At 43.7% G+C, this 22,175-nt stretch overlaps 1 protein-coding gene across 2 annotated transcripts in view; it reads right to left on the bottom strand.

Moving 5' to 3' along the window:
• Positions 1-6,306: 6,306 nt before the first annotated feature.
• LOC143958215 (sodium/potassium/calcium exchanger 1-like) overlaps positions 6,307-22,175 on the bottom strand; it is a 152,486-nt gene continuing 136,617 nt past the window's right edge. For both annotated transcript variants that reach the window (XM_077467704.1, XM_077467703.1), the window contains 3 exons: positions 21,265-21,354; positions 14,780-14,946; positions 6,307-6,917 (listed from right to left, as the gene is read on the bottom strand). In XM_077467704.1, coding sequence (XP_077323830.1) covers positions 6,668-6,917; positions 14,780-14,946; positions 21,265-21,354 — 507 coding nt within the window. In that variant the 3' untranslated portion in view covers positions 6,307-6,667. The remainder of the gene's footprint in view (positions 6,918-14,779; positions 14,947-21,264; positions 21,355-22,175) is intronic.

Genomic DNA, 22,175 nt, shown 5'->3' on the forward strand with positions numbered 1-22,175 from the left:
GAGGTATGAGAGAGGAGACAGAAATCACACTAGGTGCTTTGGATAGAGGCATGTACACACTACAGAAGGATATGCTTTGTTCAATTTTCATTTTAGATGTAAAACTCCAAAGCTTTAACGCCAGGATCATTCCTTTCTTTCATTCCGACCTCCCTCTCTCCGCGTACAACTGCAATGCAAAAAAAATAAAATTTAAAGAGGGAGTCCGCCGGGAGTCCGTGTTTTTTTTTTTTTTTTTAAAGCCAGCAGCTACAAATACTGCAGCTGCTGACTTTTAAAATAGTGACACTTACCTGTCCAGCGAGCCCGTGTTGTCGGCACCCAAAGCCGATCTCACGATCGTCTCTCGGGTGCTGCCGCCGCCATCTTGGGTATGGGAATCAGGAAATGGAGCCTTTCGGCTTCATTTCCCGGTTCCCTACTGCGCATGCGCGAGTCGCGCTGCGCAATAAGGATGGACCCGCTGCCTCTGGGATCTGTGTGTTTCCCAGCAGGCAGCGGGGGACTTTCGGAAAGGGGCGTAATCTACACCCCTTTCCGCAGAGAGCTATCCCGGAAGTGGGTGCAGATACCTGTACTGTACAGGTACCTGCACCCCCCTCCCCCCTAAAAGGTGGCAATTGTGGCGCCGGAGGGGGGGAGGGTTCCGATCAGCGGAAGGTCCACTTTAGGGTGGATCTCCGCTTTAATAACTCCCTTCTCTGGGCAGAATATAGAATATTTCTTCCTGCTGACAGCATAAATAGTTTGGAACTCTCCAGCGGGCAGTGATGGGGATCTTTATGGTGCCCTGCATCACATCCTAAGGAGAATGAGCGCCTCAGAGACCCCGAGGGGAAGTCCCATAACCAGCCATTCCTGGTAACGGAGAAGGAGCGGTGGTAGCTGGTCTTTATTCCCAGAAAATGTGGCACTTCAGCTCTTTGAAGAGCGAAGTTTGAGGCAGCACTTTTAGTGATCGACACACGGTCGGACTTTCCGACGGAAAATGTGCGATCGGATCGTGTTGTCGGAAAATCCAATTGTGTGTGTGGGCTCCATCTGACTTCTTCCGTCAGAATTTCCGGCACACAAAGTTTGAGAGCAGGATCTAAAATTTTCCGACAGCAAAATACGATCGTTTAAATTCCAATCGTGTGTAAACAATTCCGACGGACAAAGTGCCACGCATGCTCGGAATAAATTACAAGACTAAAGCTATTGGCTACTGGCCCCTTTATAGTCCCGTCATACAAGTTGTACGTCACCGCGTTCTGAACGATCGGATTTTCCGATAACTTTGTGCGACCGTGTGTATGCGAGAAAAGTTTGGGACAAAATCTATCTACAAAAAAAAATCTGACAGATTTTGTCGTCGGAATGTTCGAGCGTGTGTACGGGGCATAAGACAGGACTGCGATAAGCACCTTGTCACTTGCCCTTGATATGGTAAAATACAAACAGCTTTTAGTTCAAAAACATTTTAAAGTGGTTTTCACTGTTGGTAATAATCTGGCAAACAGGAAGTGTAAAGTCAGGGCCAAAATAGGACTTCAAAACAAAAAAAGGAGGGGAATTATTGCGCTTTGAAAGAAGAAAGGTATAAATATACAGCAGCCAGCACAGCCGGAGACAACAGCAAAAAATGTGATCATGTAATAAAATGCAGCGCTTATATATATAAAAAAGACAATATATAATAATGACAATATATGTTATCAGTAAAATACACAATGAAATATAAAAATAGTCCACCAAGTGAAAAAATAGTGTGAATATAAATGAAAAATATCATACCCCAGATGACGTCTAAGCAGATGAAACGCGTCGGATCGACCTCTGCCAACAATACTGCGCCTCTTCATGTCCTTATATGAGCTTTGCATGCGCTTCATAAACGTGAGTGTTCCATTGTTACTTTTTTTAAAATAAATGCAATTTTTAAATGATATCACACTATGTGGAACCTTTCTTAGATTTTTGGTTTCAACGTGTGACCAAAGAATATCCTCTGGCTTTCCCTCCTTCCATTTTGAGCCTCATGTGCCTGTATGCTGTGGATTCAATGCAAGATCATTCAAGGAATTGTCCATGGGGCTGTCCAGCATCCCAGGTGGTTCAGACCCTGGTCCTGACATGCATTTAAAGCGGAGTTTCACCGACATATTACATTTTTCTTTCAAAGCCATCTGTTGTGATGATCCTAATCTCGTTTTGCAATAGCTAATGTTGGTAATACCGCCGCTATATTTTTTTTTTTAGAAAACGAACCTTTGTTTTCTATATGCACGCTTCCATCTTGCTTGTGGGCACGTGAAGCCCACTAGGATAATTTTCTGGGATAAGGTGCTGCTGGCTACCCAGCATGCACCTCACAATCTCGCACATGTGCAATAAACACACGTCGCAGCGCAGGAAACTTCTCTGGTTGCCATCAACCTCGCGATGCTGAGAGGCGGCACTGCCCACTGACTCCTGGGAATTATGGCACACATCTCCTGGGAGCCAGTGCGCAGCAGGAAATTGCAAACATGTATATACCACCCATCCTCTTCGCAGCTTAGGGGAAGCAGTTGGGGGTAGTAGAGATGTGTTTTTACTGTCCCCCCAAACACAGTGTAAACTAAGCCTTCTGAAACTTGTCCAGTGTGGTGTTTTTTTTTATTTATTTTTTTGTTTTTTTTGTTATACGTGACAGGCAGCACTCCCACTAAGATCTCAGCTCAACATCCCTAAACTGGAACAAAAAATTCTACCATTTGCAAAAAAAATTATAACAACAAATGCACACTTATTGCAAAAATAAAAAATGTGCATTGAAGGATGTAAGGCCTCTTTCACACGGCCGATCCGTTCAGGTCCCCCTGTCAGTTTTTTTAGGCGGACCTAAACAGATGCTCCATAGACCTCTATGAAGCGTCGGATGTCAGCGGTGACACGTCCGCTGACATCCGACCCGCTCCGATTCGAAAAAGTGTAACGGAGGAAAAACCTACTTTTCTATCCGCCATCGGATCGGGTGACGATGGACTCTATGGTCCGTCCTCCATCCAATCTCCCATAGGGGAGAGCGGCGTTCTGACAGGTCCGTCCCTGCACAGTTCAGAGACGGACCTGTCATCTTCCTGCTCAGCGGGGATCGACGGAGCGACCCCCGCTGAGCAAGAGGATGTTCACGGGGCGGATCGTCACGGATCTGTCCCGTGTGAAAGAGGCCTTAAGCTTTGCAGCTGCGATCAGTAGATGGTGGGTGTAATGCCCTGCTAGCTCCTGCAGAGTCTTCTCCAGCCCAGACCTGTACTGAGCTGAAGATGGTGTCAATGAGATACAAGTGCTGTGACGTTACCACACTTATGCCCCACTGAGAACCCCCAATCCCTGTGCCATGGTGGGCAGATGAGACTTGTAGCCTTTTTAATCACAGATCTCTGTGAATGAATAAATGTCGGTGTGTGGACAGAGCCATGTGAAGACACATAGAGGTTTGGAGGCAGAAGAACACCCCACAGCCTTGTGTGTTCAACAGCAGCAGAGTTTTGGCAAAAAACAAATATCTAAACGCTTCGGAGCGCTAGACCCATTTAGCACTTGTTGGTCAATTCATCTCAATGGCCAGAATAAATGATTGTTATGCCCAATTAAATGGATTAATGCCCAAGCGTTTGACGCTCCTAAACACTTTTCACAAGTTTACAATCGTTTTTTTCTGCCAAAGGAGTCTAGGAGAGATGGCAAAACGTCCTGTGTGCATGAGGCCTTAACAGGAGCTGGCGTAGACCAGATCCCCCGGGATTCTACAAATAAGGGGTATGGGGCAGTTTGGGGGTGGGGGTCTGTGGACTTTGACCATGTTTTATGCTAAACCTTGAATATGGGTGTAACATGAAACGTGGTCAGAAAGATGGACGTAGATTTTGGTGCTTCAAAGGTTTTTGAAAAGCTGCTTAAAGCTGTCTGAAAGCTTTGCAAATGCGTTGTAAATGTTGACTGTTCCCATATAACCTGAAACCTGTCTGTACTTACACCGTTGACTATGTCCTTAGAAGAGGTTATTCAATCACATGCCTGGTCAAAGATATCAGGGCGTTACATAGCAGTTCCATCATTCATAAGTCAGTGTCCGACATATAGTTGTGATCAGACTAAAGATAAACTTAGGCATCCTCTGACCTCCAAACTCATTTCTAACCTGAACTCTCACTTTTTCTGCTGGGTCATTCCCAACTGTGCATCTCACTGGAGTACAAAGAACTGGGTTTGAGTGTTCGGGTTAAAGATGTGGTAAAATATGCGGCCAAAGTAAGGTTGGAGATGAGTTTGGTTTGGAAATGAGTTTAGAGTTTGATTAGTGATGAGATCAGGTTAGAGATGAGGTAGGATTTGGGTTAGGTCAGAGTTGGGTTGGAGAGGAGTTGAGATCAGAGATGAGTTTGGATTTTGGGTTAAAGATGTCAGAGATTTTTGAGTATGGGGTAAAGATGAGATCAGAGTTGGGTTAGAGGTGAGTTCGGAGTTTCGGTTAAAGATGAGACCAGAGTTGGGTTACAGATTTTGACAGACCTAGCCGGGACAGAGGCTGTTGAAGGGGACAGAATGCAAGCCTCTTGCCTTGCAATTATGGGCCCTGGCATTTGGGGGAACGGTGCTCTTTGTGAGCTGTATGCTTGGGGACCCCGAGGTGGTGTTACTTGGATTCAGAACCATGTCCCCCCCGAAGACACACAGACTAAGGATATGTATTTGCTATGTTAGCAATAGACTGAATCGCACTGTTGGGACACAAACTGTTAGATGCTAATGTCAACTCCAGCCAGCTGTCTGTTGTGTAAATGAGTCTAGTCTGGCTTGTAAGAGTATTCCACACATTGTTGTTTGTGCTAATTAACCCTGTGTTTATGTTTATGGTAATGTGAATTGAATAGTCAGAGAGCTAGGAGACAAAGTCTTACCCTGAAAAGTCTTATCTCTCAGACAACTAGTCTGGGTCAATGATTAGATAATTGACTCATGCTAATCAGGTTAGGTTTTAGTCTTCTACTGTATTATAAATACTTGTCATTTTGTTTCTAATAAATCGGTCCACGTTGAGCAGCTAAGCAAGTGACGTCTTGTTTTGTGCTTGTGAGCGGTTGGAATATCTGATATCTATATTCAGACTTAGGAAGCGGTATACTGACGGAAGCACTCAATCGGAGTGTGGGATTGGATCCGTCACAGAGATAAGTTCTGAGTTTTGGTTAAAGATGTGGTCAAAGTTAGGGTAGCAATGTGGTCAGGGTTAGGGTAGAGACGTGGTCAGGGTTAGGGTAGAGACGTGGTCAGGGTTAGGGTAGAGACGTGGTCAGGGTTAGGGTAGAGACGTGGTCAGGGTTAGGGTAGAGACGTGGTCAGGGTTAGGGTTAGAGATGTGGTCAGGGTTAGAGATGTGGTCAGGGTTAGAGACGTGGTCAGAGTTAGGGTTAGAGACGTGGTCAGAGTTAGGGTTAGAGACGTGGTCAGAGTTAGGGTTAGAGACGTGGTCAGAGTTAGGGTTAGAGACGTGGTCAGAGTTAGGGTTAGAGACGTGGTCAGAGTTAGGGTTAGAGACGCGGTCAGATTAGAGTTGAGATCAGAGATGAGTTTAGATTTTGGGTTAAAGATGAGGTCAGAGATGGGTTTGAGATCAGTTCGGATTTTGGGTTAAAGATGAGGTCGGTGGTTGGGTTAGGGATGAGGTCGGTGGTTGGGTTAGGGATGAGGTCGGTGTTTGGGTTAGGGATGAAGTCGGTGTTTGGGTTAGGGATGAGGTCGGTGGTTGGGTTAGGGATGAGGTCGGTGTTTGGGTTAGGGATGAGGTCGGTGGTTGGGTTAGGGATGAGGTCGGTGGTTGGGTTAGGGATGAGGTCGGTGGTTTTGTTAGGGATGAGGTCGGTGTTTGGGTTAGGGATGAGGTCGGTGTTTGGGTTAGGGATGAGGTCGGTGTTTGGGTTAGGGATGAGGTCGGTGTTTGGGTTAGGGATGAGGTCGGTGGTTGGGTTAGGGATGAGGTCGGTGTTTGGGTTAGGGATGAGGTCGGTGTTTGGGTTAGGGATGAGGTCGGTGGTTGGGTTAGGGATGAGGTCAGTGGTTGGGTTAGGGATGAGGTCGGTGTTTGGATTAGGGATGAGGTAGGAGTTAGAAATGAGTTCAGAGGAAGCCCAAGCTCATCTTTCCACATGGCTGAAGGACCCTTCCTCTACACATCCTACTCCCTGGGACAAATCACTTTTTCGCACAACCTATTCTCATTAAAGAAAAAACAGTAAGGCTATTCCAACTTGACCAATAATACTCTTCATCAAAGAAAACCACCATCAAAATGTTTTAATTTAAGTTTACATAATATGTTTAAAAATATTAACTGAATTCACATAGTTCTTGGCAGACATGTCTAATGGTAGGGGGTAGATTTAATTGTTATATAAGAGCATGTAACATTTGTGTGCATAGTCCGTGTACAGGTCAGGGAAGGAGTTCCTAGGCTGAGATTCAAGAGTCCCTTTCCTAGCCGGTTACGTTGCTGGCTACTAGGTAGTATATAAAAAATAAGAATAAGAAAATATATTTATGACTGTTCACACCCTGTATGTTATCAGTGGATGGTGAAGCGATGGTTTGTGGGTGCCCTATGCTTGGTGGGGTTGGGTGTTTGTGGGTGCTTAGGTTGGGCTTATATAGATACAGGGCACACAATAATTCTGTCCTCCAGCATCACACTGACGATGACGAACACAAAGTACAGTGTGAACATGGTGAATCCCAACAGCTTGTTCATTCTCCACTTGCAGGTAGCGATGGAGAATATAACAAAGAGGAGCATCAGGAACAGGAGGACGATGGCGCAGAACAGGCCGTTGCTGCTGACCGCCACAGGACTGAAACCGTTAAACACGGAGAAGAGGAACCAGGGGACCGGTAACCTGCCAACAAATAGGAGACACATGGAGCCTTGTTTAGTAATGGGTCCACAATATATACTGTATCCATTGCCATAAAACAGTCAAATTCAAATTTTCATTCTGCCACTGTCATTTTGCAGCAAAGTACAAAAGCCCATTGATTATGATTGGTGAAAACTCTTCAAAGAAGACATGTTACCGTTTGCAGCCAATCACATTTCATCTTTGAAATGTCTTCCCCTGTCCTTGTGAGCAAGCCAGCTTGGTTTGAGGTGTTGCTGTATGCAGTCAATTTATTGATTAAAAATACTGAAAGAATAGCAAGTCCATATTTTATATCAAAAATTATAAACAGAAACCAAATATACCAAATAATTAACCACTTGCCAAACCACCAGCAGTGTATTTACTGCAGCCGGGCGTCTACCCCAGGCACAGCGATGTGCACATGCGCACTGCACGCCTCCTCTTGTGCTCTGCAGCCGCCTGTGTCAACCATACGCAGCAGATTGCGGTGCTTGATATCGAGCCGCTGTGACCAGATATCACTATGCTATGCAATCACAGGTCACTTATTAAGCAAGAGTCATGAATGGAATCCATTCATGACATAATTGTTTACTACTGTGTGTGTGATCTGTGATTGGTCACCAGTGATCACGTGGCACCTGGGCCAATCACAGCACCCTGCACCGTGTGATAGCTGTGGGCAAATCACAGCATCACAATAGTAAACAAGAAGTCATAAATAAAAGCCTAAACATTTTATTTTATTTCTTCATTTTACAAAACATTACAGCTTCAAAAAAACTTGCCATGCCTCTTACTATATTGTAGACATGTGCAAAAGGAAAAAATTCGTTTAGTTTCGTTTCGTTTTAATTCGTTAATTCATTAATTTCGTTTAGTTATATTCGTTAACTTCCTTAAATTCGTTTTCGGATTTCGTTTAGTTTTCTACCGAATTCGAAAAATCGGGCACATTCGAAAATATTTCAACCAAATTCGAAAATATTTCTACCGGATTCGAAATGATTTCAACATGATTCGACATTATTTCAACCACATTCGAAAATATTTTGTGACCCGACTTTAGGGCCATGTATCTCAGGGTCACTTGGAGCTAGACACTTCAAATTTGGGGTTTCTAGCTATAAGTGACCCCGAGATATGTGGCCCCAAAATCGGGTCGCAAAATGTCATTCTCTGCTCTAATAACTAATAACATTTTGGGGCCACATATCTTGGGGTCACTTATAGCTAGAAACCCCAAATTTGGTATGCAAACACAATAATACTAGCAATACAACATATCCAAATTTGAAGTGTCTAGCACCAAGTGACCCCGAGATATATGGCCCTAAATTCGGGTCACAAAATATTTTCGAATGCGGTTGAAATAATGTCGAATCATGTTGAAATAATTTCGAATGCGGTTGAAATAATTTCGAATCATGTCGAATTCATTTGAATTCATTCGTTATATTTCTTTCGTATTCGTTGTAATTTGTTATTTTTTTATTCGGACATTCGGATGCATCCGAATGTCCGAAAGATGCAAAATTCGGCCGAATTTCGATTCGTTACGAAACGAATTGCACAAGCCTACTATATTGTTTACTTTCCAAAAAGGGGTCATGGGGGGGGGGGAGGTATTTGTGCTGTGCTGACATTTTTAGGGCCTCAAGAAAGGAGATAGGCCATCAGTACATCAGGATTGATACATTTTTAAACATATGTACAATAGATGGTGGACTCTATAACTTTCACACCGATTAAATAATATACGCTGATTTGGGTTATTTGTACCAAAGAAATGTAGCCGAATGCATTATACCTTTTTGCCTAAATTTATGAAGAAAGATTATTTGTTTGCTTATTTTTATAACAGAAACAAAGAAAATTCGTTTTTTTTGGTTTTTGTTTTTTTTCAACATTTTTGGTCTTTTGTTGTTTATATAGCAAAAAATGACAGCTGGGTGGTGTGGCTCTCGTTCTGGGTGGACGCAGCGCGGCGATCGCGGCTGCGCCGCGTTGCTAGGACACGGCACAACTCCCGATTTGTGTAAAGACCCGCGGCTCTTTAACCATGTGATCGGCTGTGTCCACATGTAAACACGGATGATGGCAGTAATCGGCGGTCCTCCCCTCACACTGACAGAGTGTGAGGAGAGGAGAGCCGATCAGCGATATCTCCTCACAGGGGACAGCTAGCTATGTAATCGGGGTACTGATCATCAGTGCCCTGATTACAATTAAGTGCCTACTAGTGCCAGCAATGATTGCCCACCACTGCCAGCAATCAGTGGCCATTAGTGATAGACATGTGCAAAAGGAAAAAATTCGTTTAGTTTAGTTTCGTTTTAATTTGTTAATTAATTAATTTCGTTTAGTTATATTAGTTAAATTTGTTAAATTAGTTTTCGGATTTCGTTTCGTTTTCTACTGAATTCGAAAAATCGGTCGCATTCGAAAATATTTCAACCAAATTCGAAAATATTTCTACCGGATTCAAAATGATTTCAACATGATTCGAAATTATTTCAACTGCATTGGAAACTATTTCAACCGGATTCGAAAATATTTTGTGACCCGACTTTAGGGCCATGTATCTTGGGGTCACTTGGTGCTAGAAACCCCAAATTTGGAGATGTTGTAGTGCCAAATTTGGTGTTTCTAGCTATAAGTGACCCCGAGATACGTGGCTCCAAAGTCGGGTCACAAAATGTCATTCTCTGCTGCAGAAAAGCGCTTGACATTTTGCGATCCGACTTTGGGGCCCCGTAACTCGGGGACACTTAGAGGTAGAAACCCCAAATTTGGTACACAAACACAATAGAACTAGCACTACAACATCTCCAAATTTGGGGTTTCTAGCACCAAGTGACCCCGAGATACATGGACCTAAAGTCGGGTCGCAAAATATTTTCGAATCCGGTTGAAATCGTTTCCAATGCAGTTGAAATAATTTCGAATCCGGTAGAAATATTTTCGAATTTGGTTGAAATATTTTCGAAATGATTTCAACATGATTCGAAATTATTTCAACTGCATTGGAAACTATTTCAACCGGATTCGAAAATATTTTGCGACCCGACTTTAGGTCCATGTATCTCGGGGTCACTTGGTGCTAGAAACCCCAAATTTGGAGATGTTGTAGTGCTAGTTCTATTGTGTTTGTATACTAAATTTGGTGTTTCTAGCTAAAAGTGACTCCGAGATACGTGGCCCCAAAGTTGGGTCACAAAATGTCATTCTCTGCTGCAGAAAAATGCTTGACATTTTGCGACCAGACTTTGGGGCCCCGTAACTCGGGGTCACTTGGAGCTAGAAACCCCATTTGGAGAGATTGTAGTGCTAGTTCTACTGTGTTTGCATACCAAATTTGGGGTTTCTAGTCGCAAGTGGCCCCGAGATACGTGGCCCCAAATTCGGGTCGAAAAATGTAATTTTTTCGAATTTCGTTCGAATTCGTTAGCATTGTAATTAGGTAATTCGGATGCATCTGAATGTCCGAATAATGAAAATTCGTCCGAATTTTGATTCGGAACGAAATGAAATGCACATGTCTAATTAGTGATGCCAGTCTGTGCCGCCTATCTGTGCCCAGTGCCAACCATCAGTGCCCATAAGTGCGGCATATTTGTGCCTCCTCATCAGTGCCCACAAGTGCCACCTCATCAGCGCCCATCATCGAAGGGGAAAAATTACTTATTTTAAAAATGTACAGACAGAAGCTAAGAAAAACTATTTTTTTTTTCAAAATTTTTAGTCTTTTGTTTTGGAAAAAATAAACCCAGGTGTGATTAAATACCACCAAAAGAAAGCTCTATTTGTGTGTGAAAAAAAATAACAATTTCACATGGTTACAGTGTAGCATGACCGCGCAATTGTCATTCAAAGTGCGACAGCTCTGAAAGCTGAAAAATGGCCTGGGCAGGAAGGGGGTGTAAGTGCCCGGTATTGAGGTGGTTAAATACCACCAAAAGAAAGCTCTATTTGTCTGGAAAAAAAAAAATGATAAAAATCTCATTTTCGTACAGTGTTGCACGACCTCGCAATTTCCAGTTAAATTAGCACAGTGCTGAATAGAAAAAAAATTATCCGGTCATGGGGGTAAAAACTTTCCGGAGGTCAAGTAGATAAAATCAATCACAGCCAGTGAGCCAATGAATGGACAATGCCCATTCACAGGAGCGCAGCTTGTGAGCGAGTCTGTTGAAGTGCCCCCATAGCAAGAGGCTTGCTATGGAGGCACTTGACTAGGGGGATTGCCAGGACCACCGGCGGGGGATCCAAAAAGAAGAAGACTGGGCTGCGGTGTGCAAAACCTTTACACAGAGCGGGTATTTTTTTTAAAGAAAATAGCCTATATAATCACATTAAGGCATCACAGGTGACACACCAACATTTGTTTAAGTAAACTGCTCCACCTGTATAGCCGCTTAGGCCGCGTACACACGCGGGGACTGTTCGCCCAACTTTGTCCGTCAAACTGTTTCGGCAAACAGTCCGCTCAAAATTAGCATGGACGGACATGGCCACACACGACGAACGAACAGTTTGCTGAAACCGTGCGCGATGACGTGAACGGCACGTACGACGGGACGAAAAATACGACGTCCTATACACTGCATTATAACTTTCGGCGTGTAAATCCTTTCTGAGCATGCGCGGAACTTAGTTTGACGAACAAGCCTACACACGGGCGGACTGTTCGCTCAAACAAGGTTTCAGCGGACAGTTTTACGGAATTTCCGAAAAACCTTGTTCGTTAAACTGTCCGCTGAAACTGTCCGCTGAAAGCCCACACACGAGCGGACTGTCCGCCCAAACACTGTTCAGCGGACAAAGTTGGGCGAACAGTCCGCCCGTGTGTACGCGGCCTTAGTTTATCCAGATGTTGTTTGGAAGCTTCTGCTAAAACTTACTGTAGCAACAAAGGATGCTGCATGGCCTGGCCCTAGAACGTCAATGGTTGTGATGGTTCTGGTGGCTGGCCCGTCTGCACCATAGCAACTGATGACACTGTTCCAGGACAAATTGGGCCTTTGGCTGAGAAACACTGCACTAGAGTATGTTTAGAAAATAATTTGCCAGATCATGTGGCTGAAGTCTACATAAAGCTTGGTTTAGACTAAGGTTTCTCAACCAGGGTTCCTCCAGACATCGCTAGGGGTTCCTCGAGCAATGAGCAATTTCTGCCTCTTAAATAAGTTCCCTCTGATAATATCGATCTTTTTAGCTCATTCTTCCTAATGTACACAAGTGTAAGGAGCATTCTTCCCATTGACCATCACTCTAATGTTTCATGAGTTGTAGATAGTAACTTTTAGTAGGGGTTCCCTGAGAACAGAACGTTGTTTCAAGGGTTCCTCTGTGCTGAAAAGGAAGAAAGACGCTGGATTATGCCGCGTACACACAACCGGACTTTTTTCGACAGCAAAGGTCCGACCAAACAAATCCGTCAGACAATTCGATGATGGGCAGGCTCCATCGGCCTTTGCTGTCCGAAAATCTGACGGACTTTAGAAATAGAACGTTTTAAATTTTTTGTCCGGAACTCCACCGGACCCAGTTCCTATGGAGAAATCCTCTTGTGTGTATGCTCGTCCATTGGACAAAAACCGACGCTAGGGCAGCTATTGGCTACTGGCTATGAACTTTCTTATTGTAGTCCGGCCGTACGTCATCACGTTCGAATCCATCTGACTTGGGTGTGATTGTGTGTGGCCAAGTCCGTTCATTCGGAAAGTCCGTCGGGAAGACCGTCCGACCTAGTTCGTCCAAGTCTGGTCGTGTGTACGCGGCATTAAAGGTTCAGTTGTAGGACACTACACACTCAGGCGTTTACAGAGAAAAATGGCAAAACATTTTCAAAAACACCTCATTGTTGAGAGAGGACAAAGGAGAATGACCAACCTTGTTCTGACATCGCTAAGGCTGCTTTCACACTGGGGCGGGAGCGGCGTCGGCGGTAAAGTGCCGCTATTTTTAGCGGCGCTTTACCGTCGTTTTAGCGTCCGTGTGCGGGCGCTAGCGGGGTGGTTTTAACCCCCGCTAGCGGCCGAAAAGGGGTTAAACCCGCCCGCAAAGCGCCGCTGTAGCGGCGCTTTGCCGGCGGTATTGCCGCGGTGTCCCATTGATTTCAATGGGTAGGAGCGGTTTAGGAGTGGTGAATACACCGCTCCTTCACCTCTCCAAAGATGCGGCTAGCAGGACTTTTTTCACCGTCCTGCCAGCGCATCGCTCCAGTGTGAAAGCCCTCCGGCTTTCACACTGGAGTTAAAGGGGCCGGTTTTTTTCAGGCGTTACACAGGCGCTATTTTTAGTGCTGTAACGCCTGAATACCGCCCCAGTGTGAAAGCAGCCTAACATACACCATTTACAACAGTTGTGTGCGTAGCGGTATCTCTGAACACACAGAACTTTGAACCCAAGGGCCACAATTAGGGTTGCACTGATACCACTTTTTCAAGATTGAGTACAAGTACCGATACTTTTTTTCAAGTACTCGCCGATATCAATTACTGATACATTTTTTAATGTCATGTGACAGTTTGCAAAGCACAATACAGACTAATGATATCTTCTTATGTAGCACTGATGGGGTGGCACAAGTATGAAGCACTGAACTGATATTTGGCTCTGATATGCAGCACTGATGAGCACTGATAGGTGGTACTGAATGATGGGCACTCATAGGCGGCACTTATGGGCAATGATGGACGGTACTGATGGGCAGCACTGATTGGCAATTGGCATAATTAATACTAACGGGCATTGAGCACAGATTGGCCTAACTGCAACTTTAAATAATATTAGTTTTTAGGTTGTTTTGTTTTCCCAAGACAAATCCCAGGTGTTCTGTCAAAATCGGATACCCGTCAGATTTGGTAAGGAAATTGACGTTCCGTCAGAACACCACAACGCCCATCTTGATACACTCTGCTGCCGCATTCTGACTGCAGGCTTACTGCGGCCAAGTGCAGGGTGTACCAAGGTGGGTGTCACGGTGTTCTGACGACACGTCACTTCCGTTAACGAATCTGAAAACTCAGCCTTTGTCTTGGGAACATAGTGGCCACGCCCCACGCCCCTGCCAACTTACCTGCCAGTGTTTTGTTGACTCCTTCTGTCTTTTCTCCACCCACTGACTTCTGGGAGTGATGCCTCTTCATTCCTGGAGGTATCAGATTAAGCATCGGAGCATTTGCACGAGTACAAGGACTCCATGCAAATGCTTGGTATCGGCACTGATACTAGTATCGGTGCAACGCTAGCCACAAGCAACAGCAAACCATAGGAGCCCCCTGGTATCAGCTCAGGGTACTGTGAGCACAGGATCACCATAACTGGATTAGTCACGCCAGTGAACAGACAAGATGGCGGGGTCAGAGTTGGGCATACACAGCATGAATCCATTAATTGGCCGGGGGTGGTGGCCACGATGATGCCTTTTTTTTTTTTTTTTTTTTTTTTTTTTTTACAACCCCACCCCTCCAAACAACAAGTGTAAATGAGGCCTATGTGAATTTCGGCTGGAAGGTAGTTAAAGGGTTAAAACAGAAACAGGCAGTGAAATCGGATGAAGAGCTAGCTCTGGCATCAGAGGTGATTCACTAATAGGCTGTTCCTTTTTACCAAAGAGAGTTTGCACTTAGCTTAGTGAATGCGGTGAAATTTCACTTTGAAAAGAATACCCAATCACATGCACATCATTACTTTTAGTAAATCAACCCCATTGCACCTATAAGTGTTGACACGGAAAGTAGAATTGAGTTGGGCAGCAATGATGATAAAAAATGTCCATGGCAACATTGCCACCTAATCACACCAGGGAACTGGGCCATGAATTTCACACTTCCATTCTATATACTCACCCTACAGTGATATCAAATATGTTGCTGCCCACAGAGCTGGAAACGGCCATGTCTCCTAGGCCCTTCCTTGCCACTATGACACTAGTGATCAGATCCGGGATTGATGTGCCGGCGGCAAGTATGGTCAAACCCATAATCTCTTCCGAAATGCCAATGGTTTCCCCCACCTGGTCAAAAGATACACAAAACACAGCAAGTTTATTCAAGTTTATTCAACTCTTAAAAAATGCCCCCCCCCCCCCCCCCCATAATAACACAGCAATTCCAGACAACAACTGATGCCAGTTTTGTACGTTTGCCCACTGACAAAGAAATGAACAGTCTAATATTTTAATGGTCGGTTCATTTTAACTGCGAGTGACAGAATAACAACAAACAAAACCAGAAAAACGCATTTCAAAAAAGTCATAAATTTATTTGTATTTTAACCACTTTCAGACCGGACCAATTTGCTGGTCAAAGACCAGACCCCTTTTTGCGATTCGGCACTGCGTCGCTTTAACTGACAATTGCGCGGCCGTGCGACGTGGCTCCCAAACAAAATTGACGTCCTTTTTTTCCCACAAATAGAGCTTTCTTTTGGTGGTATTTGATCACCCCTGCGGTTTTTATTTTTTGCGCTATAAACAAAAATAAAGCGACAATTTTGAAAAAAACGCATTATTTTTTACTTTTTGTTATAATAAATATCCCCCAAAAATATATAAAAAAAACATTTTTTTCCCCTCAGTTTAGGCCGATACGTATTCTTCTACATATTTTTGGTAAAAAAAATCGCACTAAGCGATTATTGATTGGTTTGCGCAAAAGTTATAGCGTTTACAAAATAGGGATAGTTTTATAGCATTTTTATTAATAATTTTTTATTATTTTTTTTTTTACTAGTAATGGCGGCGATCAGCGATTTTTATTGTGACTGCGGCATTATGGCAGACACATCGGACATTTTTGACACATTTTTGGGACCATTGTCATTTATACAGTAATCACTGCTATATAAATGCAGTGATTCCTGTGTAAATGACACTGGCAGTGAAAGGGTTAACCAGTGGGTGGCAGTGTAGGGGTTAAGTGTTCCTAGGGGTGTGTTACTGACTGTGAGGGGGTTGGGCTTTCATTTAGTGTACACTGATCTCTGCTCCAATCACATAGAGCAGAGATCAGCGTCACTAGTTGCTAGGCAGAATGGAAAAATGTTGTTTACACAGCATTTCCTCCATTCGGCTGCTCCGTGAGACGATCGCGGGGATGCCCGCGGCGATCGAGTCCGCGGGTCCCGCGACCGGACTCACGGGGGTCCCGACCAGCGCGGGAGCGCGCCGCCGGCGGCGCGCTCCCGATGGCAGGGCGGCATCGAATATTGGACGTACCTGTAAGCCAATATGCCTGCCCGTGCCATTCTGTCGACGTACATCGTCGTGCGCTGGTCGGGAAGTGGTTAATGAGAGAAATACGTATTTAATCCCAGGGAATAAACAAGAAAATAGAACAGTACAGAAAAATTAAATATCATGTATATGAATACATGACTCACGGCACATTATGTATTCGTATACATGATTTTAAATTTTTCTGTACTGTTCTATTCATGTTGTGTATTTTATTCAATAAATGGTGTTTATTTTCATACCTCCTCCTTGTTTCCTATGCCTTCAAAGTCCGACCTAGGTTTACTGTTATAATACACCTTTTTCTTGTTTATTCCCTCAATTTACGGATGTGGCTATGTGAGTGCGCGTCTTTTCTGTTCATTATAAGTATTTAATCCCCTGTCAATCAGCAAGATTTCTGGCTCACAGGTGTCTTCTATACAGGTAACGAGCTGAGATTAGGAGCACTCTCTGAAAGGGATTCCTATATCGCCACCATGGCCAAGACCAAAGAGCTGTCCAAGGTTGTTAGGGACAAGATTGTAGACCTGCACAAGGCTGAAATGGGCTAGAAGACCATCGCCAAGCACCTTGGTGAGAGGGTGACAACAGTTGGTGCGAACTGTCAATCTCCCTCGGTCTGGCGCTCCATGCAAGATCTCACCTCGTGGACTTTCAATGATCATGAGAACGGTGAGGAATCAGCCCAGAACTACACGGGAGAACCTTGTCAATGATCTCAAGGCAGCCGGGACCATAGTCATCAATAAAACAATTGGTAACCCACTATGCTGTGAAGGACTGAAATCCTGCAGCGCCCGCAAAGTCCCCCTGCTCAAGAAAGCTCATGTACAGGTCCATCTGAAGTTTGCTGAATGATTCAGAGGAGAACTGGATGAAAGTGCTGTGATCAGATGAGACCAAAATCGAGCTCTTTGGCATCAACTCAACTCACCGTGTTTGGAGGAGGAGGAATGTTGCCTATGACCCCAAGAACACCATTCCCACATTCAAACATGGAGGTGGAAACATTATGCTTTGGGGGTTTTTTTCTGCTAAGGGGACAGGACAACTTCACTGTATCAAAGGGATGATGGACAGGGTCTTGTACCATTAAATCCTGGATGAGAACCTCCTTCCCTCAGCCAGGGTATTGGGTGAGTATTCCAGCATGACAATGACCCAAAACAATTAGCCAAATCAACAAATGAGTGGCTCAAGAAGAAGCACATTAAGGTCCTGGAGTGGCCTAGCCAGTCTCCAGTCCTTAATCCCATAGAAGATATGTGTAGGGAGCCGAAGATTCGAGTTACCAAACGTCGGCCTCAAAACTTTAATGATTTGGAGAGGATCTGCAAAGAGGAGTGGGACAAAATCCCTCCAGAGATGTGTGCCAACCTGGTGGTCAACTACAAGAAACGTCTGACCACTGTGATTGCCAACAAGGGTCTTACCACCAAGTACCAAGTCATGTTTTGCAAAGGGGTCAAATACTTATTTCACCAATTAAAATGCGAATCAATTTATAACTTTTTTTTAATTTTTTTTTTATTTATAACTTTTTTGAAATGCGGTTTTCTGGATATTTTTGTTGTTATTCTGTCTCTCGCTGTTAAAATAAACCGACCATTAAAATTATAGACCGATCGTTTCTTTGTCAGTGAGCAAAATCAAGCAGGGGAGCAAATACTTTTCTCACTGTGTATATAGTACTTCCATGAAGTGTATGTTCCAGAAGGAGAGTGCCCCCTTCTGACCAATATAAAAAAATGCCTCTCTAGGATTTACTGTATTATGTAACAATTTAGGGATCCATTATCCTTTTTTTTGTTACTTATTTTGGGTCTTGAAAGTTTAGTAGAGGTGTAAGACTCCTTTTCACACGGCAGCCAGGGGGTTTTAAAAAAAAAAAAAAGCCTGTCATTTTTACCGCCCACTTACAGTGGATATGGTGTAGCTTGGGTGAGTACACATGGTCATGGCCACGATACTTTACATCACAGTGCATATATTTATATATTTTTATATTGTATTGTACATTCTCTTCCCCTCTATCTCATATTGATATCTGTATATGATTGTTCTTGTTACCTACTATATATATTTATACTTCCTTACAGATGTATGTATTTCCTGAAGAAGCTCATTCAGAGCGAAACTAGTAGAAATACGTCACCACCTGTACCTGTTTATATGTTAAATGATTTTATTATTACCCTAATAAATGTTGTTTATTTTTTAATGTTGGTCTAAATTACTTTGTATAAATATTGATATATGTACCGCAATAGTCCTTTAGCTCGCCCCTATTTCCGGTAGGCCTGGTAGGGGAACCAGGCCTTCCGGTCCATTTTTCTTTTTTCTCACATCACAGTGCAGCAATTTCAACGTAACTCGCAGGTTACAGGAACCACCGCCCCCTATGTTTCCTGTGCCAGTGAATGGGGCCAATGCTGCACACCAGTCAAACACTTTGCAGTTGTGGTGCGATCCCGCAATGCAAAATTGCCATTCAGCAAAAAATTTAAAAAAAAGACAAAAAATAAAAAAAGGGTTAGGGCACTAGGAGGCAGTAGTATTGCCTCCTGAATGCCTGCAAACCTTTTTTTCACCATCCTCCTGAAAATTGATCCACCATAGATCACTTTTCAGGGTGTGAAGGTAAGCTCTGCCACTAGTGTGAAAGGAGCGTTATAGCGGTCATACACAAATACATTTTGTTTTTATCTAATTGATATGCAATTTAATCAAAACTTTTGAATCTGCAAATGACTGGATAGCCATAACTTTCCTCTTGGTTGATTTAGACTCTAATTCAATCAAACTGAGTGGATCGGCCAGGGCCAGATATTATCAGTTGTTTTACATTGATTGGCAGCAATGAGATGCTTTGTTCATGAATATGATCGTTTTACGATTTCAGATTATGAGATTACATGATGGAAACTGATATATGTGATTGATAACTTGCAATCATATCTTCACTATCAGTCGAAATCCGTTTCTCTGTGCGTGGCATTTGGCGCATCTGGCCCTTTTGCACTTTTTGTGTGGCCCTCAGGAGGCCCCTGCAGACACCTGTGTTTCTCTATTGCCCTGTTATAGCAGTGATTTCTAGCAGTCTCATGTAATATTTCACTGGTCAACAGCAGTGCTCCTGAAGTATGTTCCCAGTCTCCAACAACTCCTATACCATGTCCGCATTCTCTGACCATCTCTTGTATTATGTCCGCATTCTCTGACCATCTCTTGTATCCTGTCTGCAGTCTGACCATCTCTTGTATTATGTCCGCATTCTCTGACCATCTCTTGTATCCTGTCTGCAGTCTGACCATCTCTTGTATTATATCCACATTCTCTGACATCTCTTGTATCATGTCTGCAGCCTCTGACCATCTCTTGTATTATGTCCGCATTCTCTGACCATCTCTTGTATCATGTCTGCAGCCTCTGACCATCTCTTGTATTATGTCCGCATTCTCTGACCATCTCCTGTATCATGTCTGCATTCTCTGACCATCTCTTGTATTATGTCCGCATTCTCTGACCATCTCTTGTATTATGTCTGCAGCCTCTGACCATCTCCTGCATCATGTCTGCAGCCTCTGACCATCTCCTGTATCATGTCTGCAGCCTCTGACCATCTCCTGTATCATGTCTGCAGCCTCTGACCATCTCCTGTATCATGTCTGCAGTCTGTGACCATCTCTTGTATCATGTCTGCAGTCTCTGACCATCTCCTGTATCCTGTCTGCAGTCTCTGACCATCTCTTGTATTATGTCCACATTCTCTGACATCTCTTGTATCATGTCTGCATTCTCTGACCATCTCTTGTATCATGTCTGCAGTCTATGACCGTCTCTTGTATCATGTCTGCAGTCTATGACCGTCTCTTGTATCATGTCTGCAGTCTATGACCGTCTCTTGTATCATGTCTGCAGTCTATGACCGTCTCTTGTATCATGTCTGCAGTCTATGACCGTCTCTTGTATCATGTCTGCAGTCTATGACCGTCTCTTGTATCATGTCTGCAGTCTATGACCGTCTCTTGTATCATGTCTGCAGTCTATGACCGTCTCTTGTATCATGTCTGCAGTCTATGACCGTCTCTTGTATCATGTCTGCAGTCTATGACCGTCTCTTGTATCATGTCTGCAGTCTCTGACCATCTCTTGTATAATGTCTGCAGTCTATGACCATCTCTTGTATCATGTCTGCAGTCTATGACCATCTCTTGTATCATGCCCATGGCCTTTGACTTTAACCTGTTATGTGTGTGTCGTCCCTGATGAATTTTCATTGAAATGAACATGCAGTCCTTTGGTTATGTGGGGGGGGGGGGGGGGGGCGCGGAACACTTGAGGCTCCCTATATTAAGCAAGTTGACCACCACAGGAATAGGCTGTTGACTATTAATCATTCTGAAGAGTTCCATTAGAAGAGAAATTGATCATTTATAAAAGTTTGTATGGCCACCATGAGTACGTTTTTTTGGCAGAGATGAGGATAAAGCTAAGCTTCTGTCTAAAGTCTTAGAACAAGAAATTTCTACTTTGAGGATCTATGCTGACAACACCTGTAAAGGAAATTTGTAAATTCTGTATAAAACTGTATCCTATTTTTTGTATACTTTGCCTATGTATTGCACACGGCACAAATAATGTTTTCATTCTTTCAAGTCCTGATTAGAATTAGCCTGCCTATGTTACGCCCCTTGTTACCATAAAAGTACAATTGTAATATTAATGTGACACCTAGGTAATCATGTGTAAAAGAAAAAAAATAAATAAATAAGAAAACTTCAATTGAGTTAAATAAACAGAACTATTTTTTTTTTTTTTAAAGATGCGGAGTGTATCTTTTTGTGTCTGTTCCCTACTGCAGTAGTTATTATTAATTTGGAACCACCAAGCAATACGAGGATAGGTGTTGCCTAGCTATAAAATTTCCAGAACACGCCAGACCTGCTAAAATGTATTAATATTATTTTTACATGAAACAAGGTTCTCAGCATAAAAATTAACAATTGAACCAACATAATTTTGTCCAATTAATTCACAGAGAAATCTTCATCCACATTCACCTAAACAAAGCGTCCCATGGGCTATACTCACCTGATGTGCCCACCACACCATGAGATATGAGAAGATAGCGATCCACATAATAGAGGCCAAAAATGTGAAGCCAAAATAATTCCTTGATTTCTAAAAAATAAAAATGAGACATGTTTTGTTTTTATTTATAAATTATTCTGTGAAGTTGTCGGAGATGACATCATTGTAACATTGCTACATTCCCCTGTAAACACAGAACAGAAAGAGAACGTCGGGATCACAAGCCCTGCGCATCATGATGTTGGGTATTGCGCTGACCCCCCCCCCCATGATGATGGGTATTGCACTGACCTCCCATTATGATAGGTATTGCCCTGACCTCCCATGATGATGGGTATTGCGCTGACTTCCCATGATGATGGATATTGCACTGACCTCCCATTATGATAGGTATTGCGCTGACCCCCCCATGATGATGGATATTGCACTGACCTCCCATTATGATAGGTATTGCCCTGACCTCCCATGATGATGGATATTGCGCTGACCTCCCATGATGATGGGTATTGCGCTGACCCTCCATGATGATGGGTATTGCGCTGACCCTCCATGATGATGGGTATTGCACTGACCTCCCATGATGGGTATTGCACTGACCTCCCATGATGTTGGGTATTGCGCTGACTCCCCCATGATGATGGGTATTGCGCTGACTCCCCCATGATGATGGGTATTGTGCTGACCCCCCCATGATGATGGGTATTGCGCTGACCCCCCCCCCCCCATGATGATGGGTACTGTGCTGACCCCCCCCCATGATGATGGCTATTGCGCTGACCCTCCATGATGATGGGTATTGCACTGACCCCCCCCCCCCCATGATGATGGGTATTGCACTGACCTCCCATGATGATGGGTATTGTGCTGACCTCCCCCCATGATGATGGGTATTGCGCTGACCCCCCCATAAT

Source organism: Lithobates pipiens, unplaced genomic scaffold (assembly GCF_037356315.1).
Source record: "Lithobates pipiens isolate NorthernLeopardFrog02 unplaced genomic scaffold, aLitPip1_a1.2 Scaffold_6, whole genome shotgun sequence".
Taxonomy (NCBI): domain Eukaryota; kingdom Metazoa; phylum Chordata; class Amphibia; order Anura; family Ranidae; genus Lithobates; species Lithobates pipiens.